At 39.3% G+C, this 23,159-nt stretch overlaps 1 protein-coding gene across 1 annotated transcript in view; it reads left to right on the top strand.

Annotated features, from left to right (window-relative positions):
• The first annotated feature begins 412 nt into the window (after nt 1-412).
• The window catches only part of tmem145 (transmembrane protein 145), a 71,227-nt gene continuing 48,480 nt past the window's right edge, over nt 413-23,159 (top strand). The window contains exon 1 of the mRNA XM_022679776.2: nt 413-747. Within this exon, the coding sequence (XP_022535497.2) occupies nt 652-747 (96 nt within the window). The 5' untranslated portion in view covers nt 413-651. The remainder of the gene's footprint in view (nt 748-23,159) is intronic.

Here is a 23,159-nt window from a genome sequence, read left to right as displayed (position 1 = left end):
TATATATAAAAGTATAGTTACATACTGTACTGCTTTACTCTGCACAACCATTAAATAAAACCTTTAAATGAACGTTGATTCATTGTCAGAAGTTCAAAATCACCTGATGTTAAATAAATGTTAAAATAAAATGCTAAAAATAAATAAATATTAAAATAATTAAATGTTCAATAAATGTTGTTTTTTTCCATAATCAACCATAAAAGATGTAATGCAACCAAAAAAATAAAACCTCATGTTTATTGAATTATATTTTCTATCAGAGTAATTTAACCCTATACAAATAGAGCAATTCATAAATAATAAAAAAAACGATTAATTTTCCACATTTAGCTTTAATAAACCAGCCTACGTGTTGAGCCGGTCACAGATCCGTCGTTTTCAGCCAGACCGTAGCGAGAACAGCCGCTGGCCGGTTTTCAGTGCATTGCATGCAGCCTTGCAGCGGCGCGCACCCCCTGCTGAACGAAGCGCGCGCTCTGGTCACACACACATGCATCAGCAGCAGCAGCAGCAGCGGGGCTGGTGACGGGAGCGCGCACGCTGTCTCCGCGCGAGCCTGAGCTGCTCTCGGCTCGTCCCTAGGTTACCTGCACTCACTCACTCACAGCGCGAGCAGCGGGAGCGCGGCGTCGCGAGCGGACCACCGAAATGGACCGAGTTTTGGGGCTCGCCGTGGTGTCCAGCGTTTTGTGCGTTGGCTCCGTGTTGGGGAAGTACGTCAGAGGCATCGTCAACACTAAAGAGGTGAGAGATGTGTGTTTACTGGGAGATATGTCGCTCCGTGGCTCTGTTTTTCAGCGCGAGCTCTTCCGTTAGCATTAGTGAACCCCCCTTAATGTAGCTGTGGTCCATATGTAAGGTGTTGTGTATTAATGCGCGCATTATTAGCCTAGAAAAAACGTGGAAAAACGCCAGAAACGTCTCCTGTTTGTTCACTTGGGCTCCATCGTTACAGGTGTGCACTGACCTGAATGTCCTTATTGATGCTGCTATTACACTGCTGAAAAAATAAAAAACAACAACCACAGACAGCCTGACCAGCTCAAACTGGTTGACCAGCAGTGTGACTAGGGTTTAATGGTTTAGTGTGTCTACCAGCATTGCTCAGCATCATTCTGTCCATTCTATACAACAAGTATTATTAAACTGGTTGGTTGACCATCTAAGAAGTAGTTTGGTTTGTTTGTTCACTGTGGACCTCTGCCTCACTCTACTTCCAGCTTTGTTGTGTCACATAATCATAAAAATGCCAGAAACGTGAGAACTTTTCTGAATGTCCTTATTGATATTGCTATAACCCTGCTGGAAAAAAAAACATCACAGACAGCCTGACCAGCTCAAACTGGTTGTCCAGCATGGTAGCTAAAGGGTTCGATGGTTTGTTGTGTCTACCAGCATTGGTCAGCATCATTCTGACCAGGCTATACAACCAGTATCATCAGACTGGTTGGTTGACCGGCTAAGAAGTAGTTTGGTGTATTTGTTTGCTGTGGACCTCTGCCTCACTCTACCTCCAGCCTTGTTATGTCACGTGATCACAAAAATGACTTTTCCCTCATAAATCCATCACATTGGTGTCTTGCATTTTCAACAATGAATGTTAAGGTCCTGTTTGTTCACTTAAGTCTATTGTTACAGGTGCGCACTGTCCTAATTGATGCTGCTATTACCTTGCTGAAAAACAACAACAAAAGACAGCCTTTCCAGCTCAAACTGGTTGACCAGAATGGTAGCTGTAGGGTTTGATGGTTTAGTGTGTCTACCAGCATTGCTCAGCATCATTCTGATCAGGCTATACAAACGGTATGATGTAACTGGTTGGTTGACCAGCTAAGAATTAGTGTGTATTTGTTCGCTGTGGACCTCGGCCTCACTCTACCTCCAGTCTTCTTATGTCAAGTAATCACAATTTGTGGTAGAGGTGGGACAATATATCAATATGGTTTCTGCTTCACTACTCCAGGTGGTGTCTCTAATCAAATGAATGGTGAAGAATGCACAGATATAGACTACTGTTAAATCATCGCTTTTGTGGAGCAACGTGTAGTGATAGTATAGTGACCCTTAATATGTGCTGTTAGAGGTGAGGGATGTGTGTGTAATGGGGAGATATGTCGCTCTGTGGCTCTACTTTTCTGTGCAAGGTCTTCTGTTAGCATTAATGAACCTCCTCTAATGTAGCTGTAGGCTGTCTGTGAACATTTGTCCATATGCATGTATTAATGTGCACATTATTAGTCTGCTGTACATCTGGTAACAAGTAACTGGTAACTGACTAGCTGAGAAAAATATGGACTTTTCTTCTCAAATCCATCTTACAAGTCTCTTACATTTTCAACGATGAATGTTAAGGTCCTGTTTATTCACTTGAACTCCATTGTTACAGTTGTACACTGAACTGAATGTCCTTATTTAAAAAAACAGACAGTCTGGATAGCTTAAACTGGTTGTCCAGCTTGGTGTATGGTGTGCTTTTGTTTAAAGGGGAGTTTAAAGGTTTAGTATGTCTACCAGCATCAGTTGGCATCATTCTGACCTATAAAAAAGTTTATTCTGCTTATTTAGGAGTGTTTTATTCTCTTTAGTAACACAAATGCCGTGAAGTATTGTAGAGATTTTTTCCAATATATTGAGTATGACAGAATCAGAGAACTGTGATATTATTGTTATTGTGGGCAAGGTATTGTGATAATGTCGTATTGTGAAATGCCCTGACCTCAAGTCTGGGCTGTAAAGACCTTCTCCTGTTGCTGCATGTTGAGTTTGCTGTTACCTAAGGAGTTATAAAAGCTTTTTCGATGTGTTTGTTGTGATCATGATAATAATAATTTATCATCCAGTCTTAATGACCAGAATTAGCAGCATGAGCAATTAGTACCAAAATCAAATGCAACACACAATATGCTGGTTATACACAATATGCATCTAGATTACTGGCATGGTGTATGTCAGGGGTCGGCAGTAGGTGGTCCGTGTGCCAGATGTGGCCCGCAAACATTAAACAAAAAATGAAATAAAACGCTTCTCTGGCGAGCTTTTGTTTACATTTCTCCTCTGTTTCTCTGTTGCACTCAGCGTGACTTTCTGCCTGTTTTTGTTTTTCCACCTGTTCTTGGGCTCCCTATCTCCTTATAAGGGCATTTTTTTTCAGCAGTAGTGTAATGGGCCACGACCCTAACGACACGGGTTCGATTACGCGTAGGGAGTGCTGTGTTTATTTATTTATTTATTGTTTCCTTTTTTCTTTGGTTTACCTGCTTTGAATTCAACTGTTCTGCAATTGGGTTCAACAACCCTCTGGGCTCGAGAGCTACTTGTGTGTAGCACTCCATCCCATTACACTTCATTTTCCAAAACAGATTTTTTTTTTGTGGCCCGCCTCGAAATGGCTTGGAAAATATCTGGTCCGCAGCCAAACTTAATTGCCAACACCTGGTGTATGTTTTCTGGATGCATATTTTTTCCCATTTTCCCCTATTTTTACCATCAGAGAACAGCTTAGAGAATCTGAAGCTACCAGCTAACAGCAAAAGTGGTCTTGAGCTGGACTGTACAACAGGATACGGAGTAGCTTAGAGCAAAACCCACACATTTATTTTATTAGACTCTGAACACTCATTTCTGACTGTCTGGACTGAACTGTGTGGGCTTAAGTGTTCAAATCAGATCTAAACTTTATGAACACACACACAAACAGACACACACTCACACAGCTCTTACTCAGGCAAACCATTGGAGGTAAAAGTGTATACAGCCTGAATTCAAGCACAATCACAGCATTGTGTCTCTCCAAGTCAGTTCAAGGTACCATATAGGCCTTATAACCTATAAGGGATAAAAATGTTGGAGTTAGTATTGCCATACCCTATGAAGATCAATTATTTCACATTGGCGAAGGTTCTGATTGCTTTCTCAAGGACACTCATAGCTGTATCTTAAGCCTGAATGGCACATCTGCGCTGCTACACAGTTAAGCTGCTCTCCAGCTGCTGTTGTCTGAAAGTGCTTGTACAGGGGAATATAAAATATAGGTGTAGAAATGCACACATAATCTGGGAAGAGGTGAGAGATATCAAATTATTTATTGTATTTTCCAAATATGTCCTGAAATCAAAATAATAAATGCTAGTTTCCATAAATGCCTTTTCAACCTTAACACCTGGAAATGTGAAACCATGACCAGTAAAATAAATAACCAAACCACATTTCCATAATAATGTTTTGGTGTATTTTAAACTAGGGATGCAGCAGTATAGAAATTGTGTGTCTATGTCTGATACTTTTCATATATGAATCTCCAGATATCACAACTTTATCATTCTGTAGCCTACACTGGCATGCCAAAAATAATGGGACAGAAACTCCTGTTGTGTTCTATGACTTTTGCCACGTCCCATGGAAGCTCAGGAACACTGAACTGACCTGTGTGTGTGGGATCTCTTGCAGTGAATGTTGCTGTGATTTCTGCCCGAGTTGCTTATCTGATGCGTAGACAATTCTAGCCAGACACCGCCGGTCACAATCATTAACTCCTACTGTGCTGCCCACTGCAGGTTTTAATGCCTTCTACGATGTATTACTGGTACACATACAGCTGTGGAGACCACTTCAGTTTCTGAATCAGTTTCTGTGATTTTGCTATTTATAGCTATATGTTTGAGTAAAATGAACATTGTTGTTTTATTCTATAAACTACGGACAACATTTCTCCCACATTTTAAATTAAAATAGTAATTTAGAGCAATTATTTGCTGAAAATAAGAAATGGATGAAATAAAGAAAAGAAAACAAATTCATGTTTTTAAAGTTTTAAATCAATATTTGGTGGAAGAACCCTGTTTTTTATTCACAGTTTTCATGCATCTTGGCATGTTCTCCTCCACCAGTATTGCACACTGCTTTTGGATAACTGTATACCACTCCTGGTGCAAAAATTCAAGCAGTTCAGCTTTGTTTGATGGCTTGTGATCATCCATCTTCCTCTTGATTATATTCTAGACGTTTTTCAATTTGGTAAAATGAAAGAAACCCATCATTTTTAAGTGGTCTCTTATTTTTTTTACAGAGCTATATGTGTGACACTGTGGATTGAGAAACGTTAAATGCCTGCAAATTCAGAAATGAAATGTTCGATTGTGTGCTTATTTTGAGAATACTGGCCAATGTTCACTCACTCACATGAAAACATCTCACAACTTATACTGGTGTGGATGTTCCCAAGCCCTCTCTTGTGGGAGACTTCATGAACAGTTTGCATACTGCTATCCCATGACTTTTGGCATTTCAATATAGACATGAAGTACCAAAACATAATGCAGATAAACTGTGTATAGTCTTAAATTAGATACTATAGGACCATTTCTGAGCTTTTTTGGTGGAGGACAATCCTCACAAACCACACATATCCAACTAGTTTTTCTCCTGCAGTCAAAACTTGGCTACAGATTAAACAAGTTGTACAAAATGATGAGCTTTGGTCTGTACTAACAAGGTTGATGTGTTTTAAAGAGTTAATTACATGCCTCACCTTCATAATTGTAGTATTGTTATTAATTTGAATAACAAAATGAATACTCCAGATTCATAAAGCACACCATCAGATTTAACGCCATGTTTAGTGTGCTAATTAAAATGAGACGTTGTTCTTCAGGCACAGGTGCAAAAAGTACAGCAGCGCAGAATACAAATAAATACACCATCATTAAGCAGTAGGGCTGTGTATTACGTGAACCTGATAAAACCAATACAATATGTAATATGATTTATGGATTACTGTGTAATACACTTTCATATGCCAAAACACATGGAACAGGAGCTAGTATTGTGTCCCGTGACTTATGCCCTGTCTGCCACCTCACTGTCCTCACTCAATCTCTAATCATTTATGTCTCTTTGCCATGATCATGTTGGCTAGTATTCAGCCTCAATCATAAGATAACACCTCACACCTTATACAGGCATGAGCATTTCCAAGCCATTTCCTGGGATAAATCCTATTACTTCTGGCATGTCAGTGTATTGCAATACTGTAAGCAATCAAAAAACATCTGTTTTGTATAATATGCATAAAAGAAAATGTTTAATTTTTTCTATAATCACAACCATAAAATCAGAAGGCTATTTAGCAGTTGAGGTTTAATCACAACACAGAATAACCCTCTGTCCTCTACAAATATTTTTCAATTAAAATCTATACTGTGTTTTTGAAAATCGATACAGTATTGCAAAACATAAAATTATAATAATCAATATTTTTGTCATGACTAGGCAGGGAAGAGACTAGTGAGGATAATAAAGTAAAGAGGCTTTATTAAATTTAAAAGAGCATTTAAACACAGTCCAGTTAAGCAGTGAAAGGCAAATGTACAAAATAAGGATATACCAGGGTAAAGGTACAGTCCAGGGTCATTCACAAGAATCCTGAATTACAATAATAAAGGTAAACAATCGTAAACAAAGCAAACAAGAGAAAGGTCGGTACACAAACAAAAAGCCTAGACAGGACAGATGAAAGTGTTTTGTAAGGTAGGGAATAAAACCACTAACAATACTCTGCAAGGACAGAATGAAAACAGTAAGGTGTTTATACAGGGAAACACAGGTGAAGGTGATTTAAAACTGATGTGAGGTGACTTGGATCGAAGCAGAGGCATGCCATCTGTGGAGAGTGTGATGCAAGGCATTGTGGGAGTTGTAGTTTTAGTTTATTTGAGTGCCCATCACAAGCATTAACTAATTAGGGCTGGGTATCGAATTCGATACCGAAAAGGTAAAAAAAATCAGTGTTTCCAATACTTTCCATGAAATGTGCATAAACATGGAGAGCGTGTGCAGCACGGTTACAACTGCGCCGGTGCACTGATGCACATAAACGTACAGCGTGTACAGAAACATAGTCAACACACCGTTGTTGTGCTGAAATCTTGCAGGCTTGCTCTGTTTCTCTCCCGTAAACTCGCACTGTGTATCTGTTACTCAGTCTGTCCCTGCTCACTCTACCCTGAAATATAATAATACAGTAAAAAGCTCTAGCCTGCAAGACCTAAAGCACATTACACTATTATTACCAGGGTTTCCCCCAGGATTTCCTTGAAGGTGCGGTGGCAGGACCCCCCGGTTGGGAACCGATAATTTATATCACGTTAATGATATCACGATATAACACAATTACACATGTTTCCAGTTATTTTCTTTATTTCCAACTGTCACTGAAAAATGCCCACTTAAAACAAAAAGTTGCAAAAAGTAGGTTTCTTTAAAATAAATCCTTATTGTTCTTTTTTCAGATACGGTAAACGTAAAAGTGTGCAACACAAAATGTTAAATTATACATAACAGAGGAGAAAGGGCACAACAGAATATATATGTATTATTTATTCGCTCTTATCTGTATTAGGTATTTTAAATGTGAGAATGAGTAAATAAAATAAAAAATATTATTGAATTTAATTAAAAATTGTGCTTATTAAAACAGACAAATAATATCTTTAATCTTTAATTTAATTACAATAAAATGTTTACTGGACCGTGAAAACAAATGCATCACAGAGCTGTTCTAGGGTGCCTCTATTCTAGGGCCCTACATCCTTGCTTTATGACAGCTCCAGAAACAGAAACATAGCGTGATTTTCACTCCACCAGGTGAGTGAGCCTGAGTGGACACCTGCGTAAGTTGAAGCTGTTTAATCACTGTTTAATTCATCTCTCTCTCGCGCGCGCGCATTATGTTTCAGTCTCTCTCTCTCTCTCTCTCTCTCTCTCTCTCTCTCTCGCATTATGTTTCAGTCTCTCTCTCTCTCTCTCTCTCTCTCTCTCTCGCATTATGTTTCAGTCTCTCTCTCTCTCTCTCTCTCTCTCTCTCTCGCATTATGTTTCAGTCTCTCTCTCTCGCTATTTACAGGCGCGCTCTCGCTCTCTCTCTCTCTCTCTCTCTCGCGTTATGTTTCAGTCTCTCTCTCTCGCTGTGTCCTATACTCACACTCTCTCTCGCGCGCGCGCGTTATGTTGGCACTGCATGACTAACTACCGATTTCCACCCCCGAAGGGGCAACGCTGATCAAGCGCGGGAAAAACGCCGGGCTCCGAATTTTCACGAAGGGTGGCGGGGAAGAACGAAGGCGTGGCGGACCGCCGCACTGAAATGAACGTGGCGGAAACCCTGATTACTGTCCCCTCACAATAATACAGAATTTTTGACAGCACAGTGATTGACCACTAATATAAATAGAATTAAATTGTTTAAGTTCTTTTAATATTTCTTTAAAAAACTCTTAAAAACTGAAATGCATCCAGCAATACGCTTAGGGACAATATTTGTAGTTTAAGCAGTTAAAGTAATGCTGTTGTTTTTGTTCTTAAAAAAGCACCGCAAATAAACATGCTCATGGTCTCCAGCAAGATCCAGCAGTATGGTAGCTTCTTATGATGGCAGTATCAGAATGAGATTTCTTTTGTTGGCTATTAAATAAATATGTTTTGTGAGAGTAATTATCGTTTTTTTGTATTTTTTGGTTAGAATTTAGAAAAAGGTACCGAAAAAAGGATTGTTTGAGTATCGGTATCTAATTTAAAGTTTCAAACTGTGATGGATGTTTGAAAGGCTCATTGATCTAGCTGGATGCTGGAGGGGCAGTGGTGTGTTTGTAATCTGAATGCCTCAGGTAAAATGCTTTTGCCGAGTCTTGTGGTTCTGTTGAGGACGTGTGCAGGTACTTGTTTTTCCAGGCAGTAGGAGAGAGAATGTCCTCAGTTCTGAGAGTGTTGGGAGCTGGTTGCCTTGGCGGACACAAGAAGTCTCCTCGGTGTGATGAGACCCTGATGAGCTTTTCAGCTCTCTTTAAATTCTGCTGCAGGTTTCTGTAATTTGCAGTGGTGCAGTTCCCATCTCAGATAGTAAGGCCCAATCCCATTTCACTTCTTACCCCTACTCCTCTGTTTTGTGTGTGCACGCTAAGGGGTAGGGGTGTCCTGATTCTTGTTAGAATGGAGGGGTGGGGGGAAGGGATAGGGCTTGTTAGCTTTTCATACAGAGATTTTTCAGCACTTCAAACTGAGGATTATGAGAATCACTGGTAAGATGGGTGGAAAAAGCTAAAGAAACCAAAGATATTCACAAATGTAAGTATTTTCCTTGTTAAAAGTGATGATTAGCACTATATGACCATAGTTTAATGCGTAGTTTCAATGTTTTATGGCCGAATTCTTCATTACAAGCATAAAAAAGATTGCTAGTAGTTTGTCTCAGTAGCTAGCTAGCTAGCTATCTTTCCCGTTCCACCTTAAATGGTGCAACAGACAGCACAGACTGCAGCATTTAAGGTGGAATGGAAAAATAAAAGCTAATAAAAGCTAATTTCAGCTCCCCATCACAGAGCAATTAAGGAGAGGACAATAATAATACATTCATCTTGTAACTGTGTTCCTCGGGGGAAGGGTTACCCTCGAAAATAGGATAAGGGGTAAGTGGTAGGGCCAAAGAGTGGAATGGGATTGGGCCTAAGACGTTTGTTACCCCCCCTGTACAAAGTTGTGAGGATGGAACAAAGGAGGTTTGCTTTCTTCCCTCAGCTGGAAGTCACTAAGGAACCTGGAGCTTTTGACTTTCTTCACAGTTGATCCATTGATGTTTATACGTACTGTGTGACCACTTGGGTCTTCATGAACAATCATTCCTCTCTTTTATCAACATCACGCAATAAAGACAGAGATTTATCGAGACAGATCCACCACTGGAGCATCATCATTAGCAAACCTAATGATGTGATCTGAGCTGAGTATGATTCAGCAGTGTGAACAACAGGGGACTGAACACACAGCACTGGGGTATCCTAGTCAGCAAGTCTAGATTCAAGTTCAACTAAAGCTTCAGTTTAACGCATCTGCGATGTATATTCTAATTCATTAAGTTCTCTGTGTGTCTTATTTTTCTTTTTTTCCACTGTCTTGTTATAATGCTAAAAACCCCAGTCAGCCACTTCATTAAAACCCCTTCCTTGTTTCTACTCTTGCTTGCATTTTATTAGCTCCACTAAGCATGTAGGACACTTTTCAGTGCTCTAATTACAGACTGTAGTCCTGTATCTGCTTCTGTGCATACTTTATTGTCCTCCTCTCACACTATTCTTCAATGTTCAGGACTACCTACACAGGCTCACAGTAGTGCAGGTATTTTTGGGAGGTGGTTCATTCTCAGCTCTGCAGTGACACTCCTATTGACACATGGCAGTGGTGTGTTAGTGTTTTGTGATGTAGGTAAGAGTAGATCAGACACAGTAGTGCTGCTGGAGTTTTTAAACACTATGTCCACTAACTGTTCCTTTTATTAGAACTGAATGTAGAAACAAGTATAATGGAGAAACAAGGAGATTGTGTTTATGTTTTGGCTTATCTGTGTATGTTGTGAGTTTCTGTTTTTTTCTTTATATTTTAACGAAGTGTTTTGGCACTGAGCATTGGTCATTAATATGCACTCATTAAAGACATTCTGTTTTAAATTGTATTTTGCTGGGGACACAGGATTCATGAAAACAATGAGAAAGGGACTTTCATAGGACTTTACTTGCTCAGTTAATCAACTGCATATTTATTAGAGAGAAATATCTATATATTCTTTTTGATCATTTTCTGCTTTTAGCCTGTGTAAAACTTTTTTTTTATTGATGTGTCACAATTTAAGAGATTTGTAGGTTACCAAATTTTTCACACTATAAGGCGTACTTAAAATCCTTTAATTTTCAATAAAATTGTCAGTGCACTTTATAACCCAGTGCACCTTATGTATGAATTCTACCAGTAACATTGTAAGGAGCAGTAAAGCCACTCTGCTAAAGTGCAGCGTTATAGTTTAGTTCTATAGTTTAGTTCTATAGTTTAGTTTTTCAGCACAGAGACTCGAGAATGGAGCATTATTAGCATTAGCTGCTAACCGTACTAAATGGTAGCTCTTTTGCTGTTCAGGGGTGAGTATTATTGGCCTGAAGCCTGCTGCTGACCCCAGCTAGCAATGCTGGAGCAACATTAGCACAACCCACTAATTTTGCTAGCTCTTTCACAGACCGGAGGTGTATATAATCGGCCTGTAGCCTGTTGTTTACTCCGGCTAGCACTGCTGGAGCAGAATTAGCATTACCCGCTAACCACGCTAAGCGCTAGTTAGTAGAGGTGTGCCAAAAAATCGATTCACATAAGAATCTTGATTCTCATTTACTACGATTCAGAATCGATTTAAAATGTCCCAAAATCGATTCTGAGGGGCGGGTTTTGGACTGATTTTGGGCTGGGTATTTTTGTTGGACCTGGCAACCCGCTTGTCCCTTCAAACCGAGGTCTTCCAGACCCACACAGAGCGTAGTAGGTGTTTGAGAATCACCGGTAAGATGGCAGAACAAGCACTATATTACCTTAGATTAACGTGTAGTTTTAATGTTTTATGGCAGAATGCTTCATAACAAGCATAAAAAAGATCGCTAGTAGTTAGTTTCAGTAACTGTTAGCTAGCTAACAAGCTAACTTTCCAGTTCCACCTTAAATAACGCTACAGGTGGCTGCGGGCTGCAGCATTTAAGGCGGAACGGAAAAATAACAATAAGCTAATCAGAGCTCATTTCAGCTCCTCATCACAGAGGAATTAAGGAATGGACAATATGAATTAATTTCTCCACCTCCTGCCCCCTTTCTGAAGAAATACAACGACCTTAAATTAACTAGTTAATCAGCAGCTGCTCCTGAACTTTAGCGCTCCACTGCTATCATCACATCAGCCCAGCAGCGTCACCTACACACCACCGCTAGTAGCCTGGTAATAAAGCAGTGTTATTTATTATTTATTTATTGTTCATTAACGTCATTGTGATATCCCAGTGATTCCTCTGTCACTGAGGACCCACATTCCTGCACATTTTATTGTTTTTGTAACACATTACTTGCTCCAGGACCAGTGTATATTATGGAGGGTTTTTTTTTCAATAAGATTCATAAGCCAGAAGCAGAAATTTTTATAATTCAAATCGTTTTGAATCAAAAATCGATTTTGAATCGAATCGTGGCCCCCAAAATCGGAATCGAATCGAATCGTGAGATAGTAATCGATTCCCACCCCTACTAGTTAGCTCTTTTGCTGTTCAGTGGCGAGTATATCAGACTGTAGTCTGTGTGTTTACAGTGTTAAAACAAGCTACGTGGGATGAACCGCTACTCAGGGTTCCTCAATGTGGCGCTGTCGGGCTGGACATCTGGACACTCAAATAAACGGTTATTAGGACAGAAATCAGTGTAGATTAACATCCAGTACTCATTTGACTTTAAACATAATGCGCCTTATAATCCAGTGAGCCTTGTGCATGATTATAGACCAGAAATTAGACACTTTTGATAGTGCGCCTTAATATCTGGTGCGCCTTATTGTGTAAAAAAATAAGGTAGATTAGACACACCTTCTTTTAAATGCAAAGTTTTTTGTATTGCTAACAAAGATGTGCAAATGCAAACTCAGGATATCTAGTCCCTTTGGGGAAGATTTTCCCATAGAATAAAACTATAGGTTGTGGCCTAAATAGGTATAAGCCATCTATCTTTAAATTGTGGAATGGAATGATTGTGGAATGATGGTGCACCATCATATAATGATTAATCTACATAATAAAGCAAACAATAAATTTGTGCAAACTCTATATCTGTATATTTCTGCAGTCTTTGCTAAAATTGCATATTTTGTTATATTTTATGTTTCATATACATACTTTATGCCATTTAAAATAATATAACAGACTTAATCAGCTATGCATTAATTGATCATTAGAACATGCAGGTGGCCAAACACTGATATATAATAATAAAGCTTAAGAAATGGCTCCTCACACTTCCCTGACTGGAAGATCGTTGAAAATTCTTTGTTAGAAGCTTAGGCATGATGTGCTCGCGAGACAGCCCAAAAATATCACATAAGTGTTGTGTGAGTTTGAGTGGGTGAAAAGTCCTGTAACAGGAATAGAAAGACTTGCTGGCTGTGAAGAAAAGCTTAGCGGAAAAAATCCTCCTCCAGATTTAAACTGCAGAGCTGAGATTCGAGCAGCAAGCCTGAAGACCAAAAGCGTCTCACAGGGAGAACAGAGAGCATTTCAGTTCACACCTCAGCTTTCTCACAATGATTAACCAACAAATACCTTTACTGACATTCAGGAATACATCCCCCAAAAGCCTCCTAGTACACTGGAATACGCTACAGTGAGAATCACACAGTAAACACAGTGAAGATTATCACCTAGGGACAGCAGTTGTAGGATACAGTGGCAAAAAGAATAAAAACGTGAAAAAAGGGGCTTCAGCTAAATGTTTCATTATGTTTGATTTGCACAATATTGCAAAAAATTTACAGTGCAAATGTTCTTTTTTCGACAGTATATATTGCGATATTAAACGATGCAGGGCCCATGACGTCACCAGTCAGTGCAGAACACTCAAAACCCAAGGAAAACAGCAAAACAACAGTATTTGGCCCTTTAATCAGGCATTTAAATGGCTTTTTAAATTGTAAATAAGAGTGTTTTTTGGGATTAAAAAAAGTTTAATTTTAGCTGAAACTTTTGCAAAACTGAAATTGTGCAATATCTGTGCAAAGCTGTGCTGGACTGAGGTACACAGCTTTCGACACCTGCGTTTACAAGCACGTGCCCAACCATGTGGATGGATGCCATGCAGTTACCTTGAGTTTACTTTTGTCCCCCGTACGCTTCCCCTTCCCATCGTGCTTCTCAGGCAGCAGCTGCCTGTCACTCACACAGACACAGAGACACCGCTGTGTATCTACTTCTTGTGTCAAGAATCAAAACATTGCCACATGACGTGTTTGATTTAATTGACATTGCACGTCCTGCAATGTGCTGCGTGATGACAATGCTTAAACGATATATTGTGCAGCCCTAATTCCTACTATAAACCCAAGATATTTCTTGTTTTATCTGGTCAACTTTATTTCTGTATTTTTATTATACATTAATTCCTGCAGTTCATGCCTGTATCACATTTCAAAAAGAAGTTGGGGCATTAAATAATTTACCATAATTTTTTTTTTTTTGCAATTTCTTCTTACAACAGTGAATACCAAATAATAAAATGACCCTTTTAGACCCTGCATTCATTTCAATTGAAATCCTGTTTCAAATTTCTTTGCATATAACACTAATTGAGACCTGCTGTCCATCATAGACATTTACAAGCCAATGAAAAAGTTTACCAGACACTGAAACAGTAGCTTAGCCCCTCTACCTGCACTGGACAAATCAGGTGTAGCAGGGTTTGGTCGCATACTAGCCAAGAAAGCAAAGTAACGGTTTGACTTTATTTTATTATGTAAATTGTATGGTTTAGACATGGTTTGTGAAATAAAAGTCAATATCAGTTAAAAACAACAATGTTAAACACAGGCTTCCAATGCAATGGACATTTATAAAATCAAATATTATATGATAACATTTAGAATTCTATTAGATTTTATGAATGAATACTTTGCTGAGTTGTGTTATTTGTGGTTTACAGAAATTATGATGCGTTATTTGTATTTTGCATACTGACCCAAGTTTTTCTAAATTGGCCAAGCAGTGCCCAAACATTTGAGTAAATGAATAAAATAAAATATTAATGAAATCTTCCTGAACTATTAAATCACTATTCCAATAGCTCACATTCCCACAGCTCTTTTTTAATTACAGTAAATATACTGGAAGTAGATATGGCACAGATAAGTGCAGAGCTTGCAGTAATTATTTTCAGAGCATGGCCAGATTTCAGAGCTGTTAAAGACTTCAGGTCAGATATTGATTTTTAAGATTTTGTTGTGAAAGTGTAAAATATGACTTTCTTTTCCTTTTCGTGCTCGTGACAGGCTCTGCTGGGTGCAGGTGAAAACTGAATATGTGCTGAGCTTAAACAAGATGCTCAAGCACACCAGCTCTGTATTCATCTCATCAGGGGTGTCACTAGAGATTTATGAACAGGGCGGCTAAGCTCTAGATAGGAGGAGTCTAGAGGTAAGAAGTAAGTCTCCTGGGAGAAGAAAGGGTTTCGCATTATTGAATTTTTCATTTTTTTTTATTTCATTTTTTTTATATTAAAAAACAAACAAATATTTGGAGCAGCAGGTTTGTATTAGGTACAGATATTATATGACTGAACTGTTATTCATCCACTATGAAGAGGTTCAGATCAAGAAAAGATATAAGCAATGGTCCTAAATATGCTAATCTAGAATGTAGATCACTATTATCAACTGCACAGAAAGACTAAACTCGTTACTATAAGAGGACTTTTCACTTTCATCTCCCCTCATTCGCCCAATCCCCCCAGATGCAGTGCCAGTAAACAGGTGAATACAAGTCGAAAATGACTGACAGTTATCTATGGGCATTAAAAAATATCATTTTAAACTGCTGAGTATTTATATTTTTATAACTTTTGTTGTAAAAAGCGCTATATATAATATAAAATAAAATTGAGTTGAATATTTAGAAGGAATGCAAAATACAGGGCATCTTATGATACAGTATTACCATGATGCATTGCAAGCGATAATGATGATTTTACAATACTGTGATTCTCAATCTCAATCTACCAACTCCTAAATAAGAAAATACCTGAAATGATGGATTAATTGGTGTCAGTGTCAGAATTTCACAAACAATATTCTTCACCGCAGGTGTACCCTATTAATTTGATTAGCGCCATAACATGGACTATTAGAGATATTGATATTTGACGTCACATACCAATAATGTATCGCAAATAAAAACAATACCATATTTCACAGTACTGATATATAATATTTATAATATATATTTATAATATTTAGTATTTTTTGTAAAAAGAATTTGTGGGTATTTTAAACATAATAATTTTATTTATACTTTATTTTATTAGAATGTATATGGGGCAGAAAGATGGGGGGGTGTTAAAACAGGTGTAATCATGGTTGCACTGTTTAGCATTATATACTTAAAGCTCACCTTCCGTCGTTTTTTCTTTCATTTTAAAATGTCTAGTTGTGGTCTCTAGTATGAATGAATGACATGTGAGCCGTTTTTGTAAAAAAAAAGTGCTCAGGTGTCTCTGTATAGCTCTTTTTTAATGGACTGTTTTAGGGGTGTGTCCAAAATGACCGGATTCCAGCTTTGCTCATGAATATTCATACATGCAAACAGCATGCAAATATCTCTCCTCTGATTGGCTAGGAGCACTGCGACGCCCCTCCACCGCTCTGCCGCTCACTGCCTCCCACCTCCTAACTGATGAGCGGTGATGTTGCGTCGCTTCAGCTCCGCCTCTGGGAGTTTCTCGAGCCAAGGTGGGCTGGTCTGTGAGTTTCTGCCTACGTAGGCAGAAAGATAATTCAAAATTCACCCGTTTTTCGGAGGGGGGGAGGGGGGATTTCTTTGCTTAGCTCCTGCAGACAATGGGGGCTGCAAAACAGTTTAATGTGCAGGTGTACACATTCAACTCGGAGAGACCTACTGTATTCCACAAAAAACAAGAAAAATCGGATTTTCGCGGAAGGTGAGCTTTAAGCAATAATACACGAGAGCGAGTGCTATAAAGTGTAATATTGGCGCTGCTGTGCTGCAGTAGTAGGCACGAGTATTATACCACAGTTCCATTATCGCTGTTTATTAAAAGATTTTGAGTTAAAGAGGATGAGTAAATATAATCTGTTTGGTTATAAAAACTCTGCAAGTTAAAATAGTTGCATTGCTGTTCTGTTTGTAGCTTCGCTGTTTGGTTTGTAAGCGCTGCATCGTTGCTAGGTGACCTGTATGTGGTGGAGTAATACATGGAGAACTTCGATTACAGTGCATTACCAGCTGATAACGGCACTCATAAAACACCTCTCAGCCAATCACATTGCAGGCTCGGAAGTAACTGTAGTATAATTTCCCTTAAGTGACTTTCTCTCTACACTATCACTCATTCAACCAGTCACTCACTCCTTGATTAATCACCTGTTTAATTACTAATGTACTAAATTAAACCTTCACCACTGCTTTACTCACACATGGAGTTCACTTTGGCTGCTTGGCCCAAAACTGACCTCCTGAAAGTGAGGGATTTCAGCTCAGCCACTCACTTCAGCTTTGCGTTTACAATCAGGCAGAAACAGCAGGGTTCCTCTCACCTTTCAGGTGTCAGAAAGGTGCTAGACTGGGATGGCTGGTAGATTTTAAGCAGGCTGTTGATGCTGTGTGGACTGTCTAGTCTGGAGTAGGGATTATAACCTTACAGAAATATCAAAACATTTTAGAGCACTCTTTGTTAGAAAGCATTTGTCACCTTTTTTCTTTTTTTGTGATATGTCCAAATGTTAGTGGACACCCATTCTAAAAAAGGAATACAGCTTCTTGCACACACGCAAATGCACAAACAAAACTTATCTAGTCCCTGTAGAGCTGTAGAGAAGTATTGGTAATAGAATAGAACCCTCTGGAGGAAATAAATATGAACATTTGAGGCACGAAACAACACGATGGCGAGAAAGACCATGCCCAAGCCGGACGAGCAGGTGTTGTGCCTGACTGCAGTGAACGTGAGGAACACAGAGTCAACCCACGAAAAGCTGCAGGACCAGACAACATCCCCGGCAGAGTACTCAGGGAGTGCGCAGACCAGCTGACAGATGTTCTCACGGACATCTTCAACATCTCCCTGTGCAGCGCCACTGTCCCAACGTGCCTCAAGTCCACCACCATCGTCCCCGTGCCGAAGAAGTCCACAGTGTCCTGCCCCAATGACTACCGTCCCGTTGCACTTACACCCATCATCATGAAGTGCTTCGAGAGGCTGGTCATGAGGAACATCAAGACACAACTGCCCTCTTCACTGGACCCCCTGCAGTTTGCTTATCGTCCCAATCGCTCCACGGACGATGCCATCACCACCACCCTTCATCTCTCCCTCACCCACCTGGAGAAGAAGGACACTTACGTCAGAACTGTTTATAGACTTCAGTTCAGCATTCAACACCATCATCCCACAGAACCTCATCAGGAAGCTAAGCTCGCTCGGCCTCAACACCCCCCTCTGCAACTGGATCCTGGACTTTCAGAGGGGGGTGTTGAGGCCGAGCGAGCTTAGCTTCCTGATGAGGTCCCAGTCAGTCCGGTTCGGGGGCAGCACCTCCAGGACCATCACACTGAACACTGGGGCCCCCCAGGGCAGTGTCCTGAGTCCTCTGCTGTTCACCCTGCTGACTCATGACTGTGCTGCAAAACACAGTTCTAACAGCTTTATCAAGTTCGCCGATGATACAACCGTGCTGGGTCTCATCACCAAAGGCGACGAGTCAGCATACAGAGAGGAGGTGCAGCGGCTGACAGACTGGTGTACAGTCAACAACCTTCACCTGAATGTGGACAAGACAAAGGAAATGGTTGTTGACTTCAGGAGAGCACAACACACCCACTCTCCACTCAACATCGACGGGTCCTCTGTGGAGATTGTTAAGAGCACCAAGTTCCTTGGTGTCCACTTAGCAGATAACCTCACCTGGACCCTGAACACCAGCTCTACAGCCAAGAAAGCCCAGCAGCGTCTCTAGTTCCTCCGGAAGCTGAGAAAGGCCCGTCTCCCTCCACCCATCCTCACACTCTTCTATAGAGGGACCATTGAGAGCATCCTGAGCAGCTGCATCACTGCCTGGTTTGGGACCTGCACCGTCTCTGACCGCAAGACCCTCCAGCGTATTGTGAGGACAGCTGAGAGGATCATCGGCGTCTCTCTCCCCTCCATCACGGACATCTACACCACCCGCAGCATCCGCAAAGCAACCAGCATTGTGAATGACCCCACCCATCCCTCACACGAACTGTTCTCCCTCCTGCCTTCGGGAAGAAGGTACCGCAGCATCCGGTCCAGCACGACCAGATTCTGCAACAGCTTCTACCCCCAAGCCATCAGACTCCTCAACTGCAGAGACTGAACTGATCGTTTTTCTGTACATGCACACACACTCTTACCCCACTTACCCCAGAAAATGGAAAGCACTAAAAACCCTACTACCTCACTGGACTCTATTGCACACTTACTACCTCACTGGTCTTTTTTGCACACTGCATAATTTGCACACTGTCTTGTTATTTATTATTCTTTGTCTGTATTGTGTTGTATTGTCTGTCTGCACTTTTGTACTGTTGCACTATTGTTCTGTCTACACTGTGTTTATGTGCACCATGGTCCCTGGAGGAACGTTGTTTCGTTTCACTGTGTACTCTGTATATAGCTGAAATGACAATAAAAAACACTTTGACTTTGACATGTTGGCACCATGCCTCATATCAGGCAAATGATGGTGCTGCATGCAGTACTTTGGGGAATTTGGCAGTTGGGTATACGGTGGACATCTTGACTGCACAATGTTTTTGTTCATTTAAAGCTTCACAGGAATTCTCCAAAATCTAGAAGAAAGAAAAGTCTTATCTAGACAATACAGACCGTTACCTCAACAAAAACAGGACAATTGTTTTTAAATACCTTTAATTTTGGAAGAAAAAATGAAGGAATGAATAAAGGAATGAATCATACATAGTGTCCATATTGTATATCTGTTCCCTAGTGATTCCTTCTATATTTGCACATATTTTTGTAAAACTATCAGACAATCTAAGTATATTTAAGATCTAATTAATTTAATTTATTGAAATAAAAATCTTGGGTCTCTCAGTTACTTTAACTATCCGTTAACTCACTAGTTTTGTTCAACTGTAAGGAACAGCAGTAATGTTCCTAGTGTACATTTAACTCTCCAAATGTAGTTAAAAATGTATTATTTTTCTTCATAAATTTTGTGTTTAGCTTAATTGACATGAATGTAATCAATATTTATTGGCACTTTCCCCGATTGTTTCATTTGAATATCTCTTAAAGAAACTTAAATTAGTACATTTTTATTTACATTTTCATTGCACTAAATTTGCCAGTTGAAATGGTTTGATACCCCAGAAATGGAAAACATATTTTTCATGTTACTTTGAAAGATGTACGTTTTGCAACATAACAGGAGGATTAAAAATCTGTTTATAATTGGGATTAATTAATCTGGTTTTACCTAGACTGATTTCTGTCTGGCTGATGAATAAATGAACAAATGTTACATTTATGAAGCACCTATCTTAACACCCGAGGGCTTTTATCAATTCCACTCAACACTCTTTACAATTCTGATTGTGATCACTCAAATACAGCCCCTCCAGCAATGTGAAGTAGGCAGGATGGTCTCAACAAGCAGCATTCTTTCCATAATCAAATTCCAGAAGATTCAATTCAGTTCAATTTAGAATTATTTGTACAGCGCTTTTATAACAGGTGTTTTGTGAGAAAGCAGCTTTGTGACGGAGGTGAGAAAGCAGAGATGAGTAAGCAGCAGAAGTAGTTATAAAGAAATTTATTGAAATCCCTCAGTCGGGAAGGTTTACTGAGTCATTTCTATGGCTGTGAGAGTTCAGCAAAGTCTTCAGATGAAGTAGAGAAAACTAGAAACAGCGATGAATCATCCCTCAGACCAGCCTACTGAAATTCCTCCAAGAATACGATGGCTTATCCAGGAATTCACAAAGGAACCTCTTAAAGATCTGCTGGCGTTCAAGCATTGTCAGCACTAAGAGAAAACTGGATCTATGGGTGAGTTGCAAGGTTGTTCTTCTAAAGATGCAAGTTTTTATAGTGAATATTAAAATGTAAATGAAAGAATGAATGTAACAAAATTGAGGGGAGATAAAGTGAATGTGGGGCACTGAAATAAAGAATGCATGACAAATTGGATAGAGGAAACTTTTTTATACTTTATTGTAAACTTCTCAACAACTTGTTTGTAAGGATTTCTGAATAAGAGATTTTTTACACCTACTTGGTTTCTCTGGTCCGGATCAGTTTATAAGTTCATTTATTTGAAGCGTTTCTTCCTCTGTTTGGTTTGGTTTCACACAGGCATAAACCTTAACGCTGGGTCATATCGAGACCACATCACATTCTCACCACAAGCAAACTGCTTTAGAAAAAAAATCTGCATATTGGGTGGGGGCGGGGCAGATTACGGCAGAAGTGCACGTACGGCAGGTCAAACTTGGTGGCGTAATTATTTGCGATAAAAAAAAAAAAAAAAACGCGTTACTGATTATTGACTTTTTTTTTTTTTTTTTTTTTTTGAATGACCAACGAGTGGAACAGAATTTCTTGGCTGCAATCTCCTGTACTAGTAAATGTTTGTGTTTTATTTGTAAGGAAAAGAAAAGAAAGCAAAATTTATATACTGTAGTGTTTGAAAATTCAGCCACCACATTTAAACCATCTGTGGTCATGAAAACGCAAACTCACACTAGGGAATAAGGCAGTGACACCACACAATGAAAGCTCAAAATAGTAGACAAAATTCAGTGCTCATGATCACAGACAAGATGTATTAGTAGTGACCAATTCTTAAAAAAAAAAAAAAAAAAAAAAAACTTAATTATAAGGGGGTCCACAGACTCTTCTTGAATCACCATCAGCACCTGAAGCCAGAGAGAGCATAGTTGTTCTATAAGTGGGCAGATGGTGCCCTCTCCACTCATCACTTGCATTGGGATGCTGGCTGGCACAGGCATCTGTTAGCTGAAGTATGAGAGCTGGGGATCTGGTGCTTTCCTCCAAGTGCGCTGGCGGCAAGCGATAGGGGAAGTCCTACTGAGTGGGTGGGTTAATTGATTTAGGTAAATAATTGGGTAAAAAAAAATATGTTAGTAGAATGACCTACTAATTAGAATTAATAGGTCATTCTGTAAGCAGTAACAATATCCACAAAACACTTTATATATTGAAAAAATATATTGTGTTTACAGTATACAAATTTTATCACAATATTACTCACCCCTAGTGAATGGAGGTAGTTTCTTAAACTTTACTGGGGGTTCTTAAAGTCTTTCTTCACTGGTATAACTTAGGAACAACCCAGTCAGTTATTATAGCTGTGCATGTACAGTAATTATCAATTAATGATCCTTGGGCTGTAATAAAAGTAGGCAAAGACTGATTTATATTTATTGTGGGCACAACCGTAGCAATTAAGTTTTCATAATTTATTAATTTGTTATTTTAACTAGGGGAGATTAATTAAATCAAACCAAATTATTTATTGATTTATGTTTTTTTTTTTGTTTTTTTTTACACTTGATGTCTTCACAAAGTAGCTTTACAAAAATACAGTAAAATTGAACCTGGACATAAACCTAGACAGGCTGTATCCCAAACTAACATGGATTTAAGACAAACATTCGTCATTGATATTGATTTATAAAAATTACATTCTGTAATTCTGACATTAGTTGTGTTGTCTCTAAACTAAGTATATTCTGTATGCCACAGAATGCATGTAAAAGTGTGTGTGTGGGGGTTTGTGTGTGAGTGTGAGTAAGCATTTAAATGTATTTATACGCTGTGTATTGTGCACCCACAGTAATAAATCATTCAGAGCCGCAGCAGAGTTAAGGTGACATGAGTAGTTGATTAGTAATTAATTCTTAATGAAGCTTAGCGAAGAGAGGGAGCGAGGGGGAGGGGGAGGGAGAAAAAGAACTTTAAACTGCATCTAATTGGCCAGACACAGTGCTGTGAAGTGTTTAGTAATATAGCTTGTTAAACTGTGGACATGCATGCCATTAAAGTGCTGCCCTCTTTTTTACTGGTTGAAAAGACTGTCTACAATTAAGACAATTAAGAGTTTACCTCCATATATACAGTAGTACTATGTCATTTACACTGTACTATGTCATATAGTATGGAACAGAAGTATGTAAACTGAGCATGAGGTGTTAAATAGGGGATTACTTTAAAAATGCCCACACCTGTATAAGTATTGAGGTGTTATCTTGTGAGTAATAAGTTGAATACAAGCCCATGTCCTGATAGTGGGTGCCAGGTGGTTGGGACATTGCATTTCCATAGTTGTTCAGGCATTTAGCGTTTCACAGTGTCACATTTGTAATAGGAATACATTATAGAAGGCATTACCACCCTCAGTGGACAGCTCAGTGGATGGATAAGATTGTCACCGGCAGTATCTTTCTAGAACTGTCTGTATTAACAGACAAGCAAGTCTTCTAGAAATTACATCTAGGGATGCACAATACTGGAAAAACGGACATTGG

This window comes from Astyanax mexicanus, chromosome 1 (assembly GCF_023375975.1).
Source record: "Astyanax mexicanus isolate ESR-SI-001 chromosome 1, AstMex3_surface, whole genome shotgun sequence".
NCBI lineage: Eukaryota > Metazoa > Chordata > Actinopteri > Characiformes > Acestrorhamphidae > Astyanax > Astyanax mexicanus.
The sequence above is the reverse complement of the archived record's forward strand: the minus strand, read 5'-3'. Positions and strand labels throughout refer to the sequence as shown.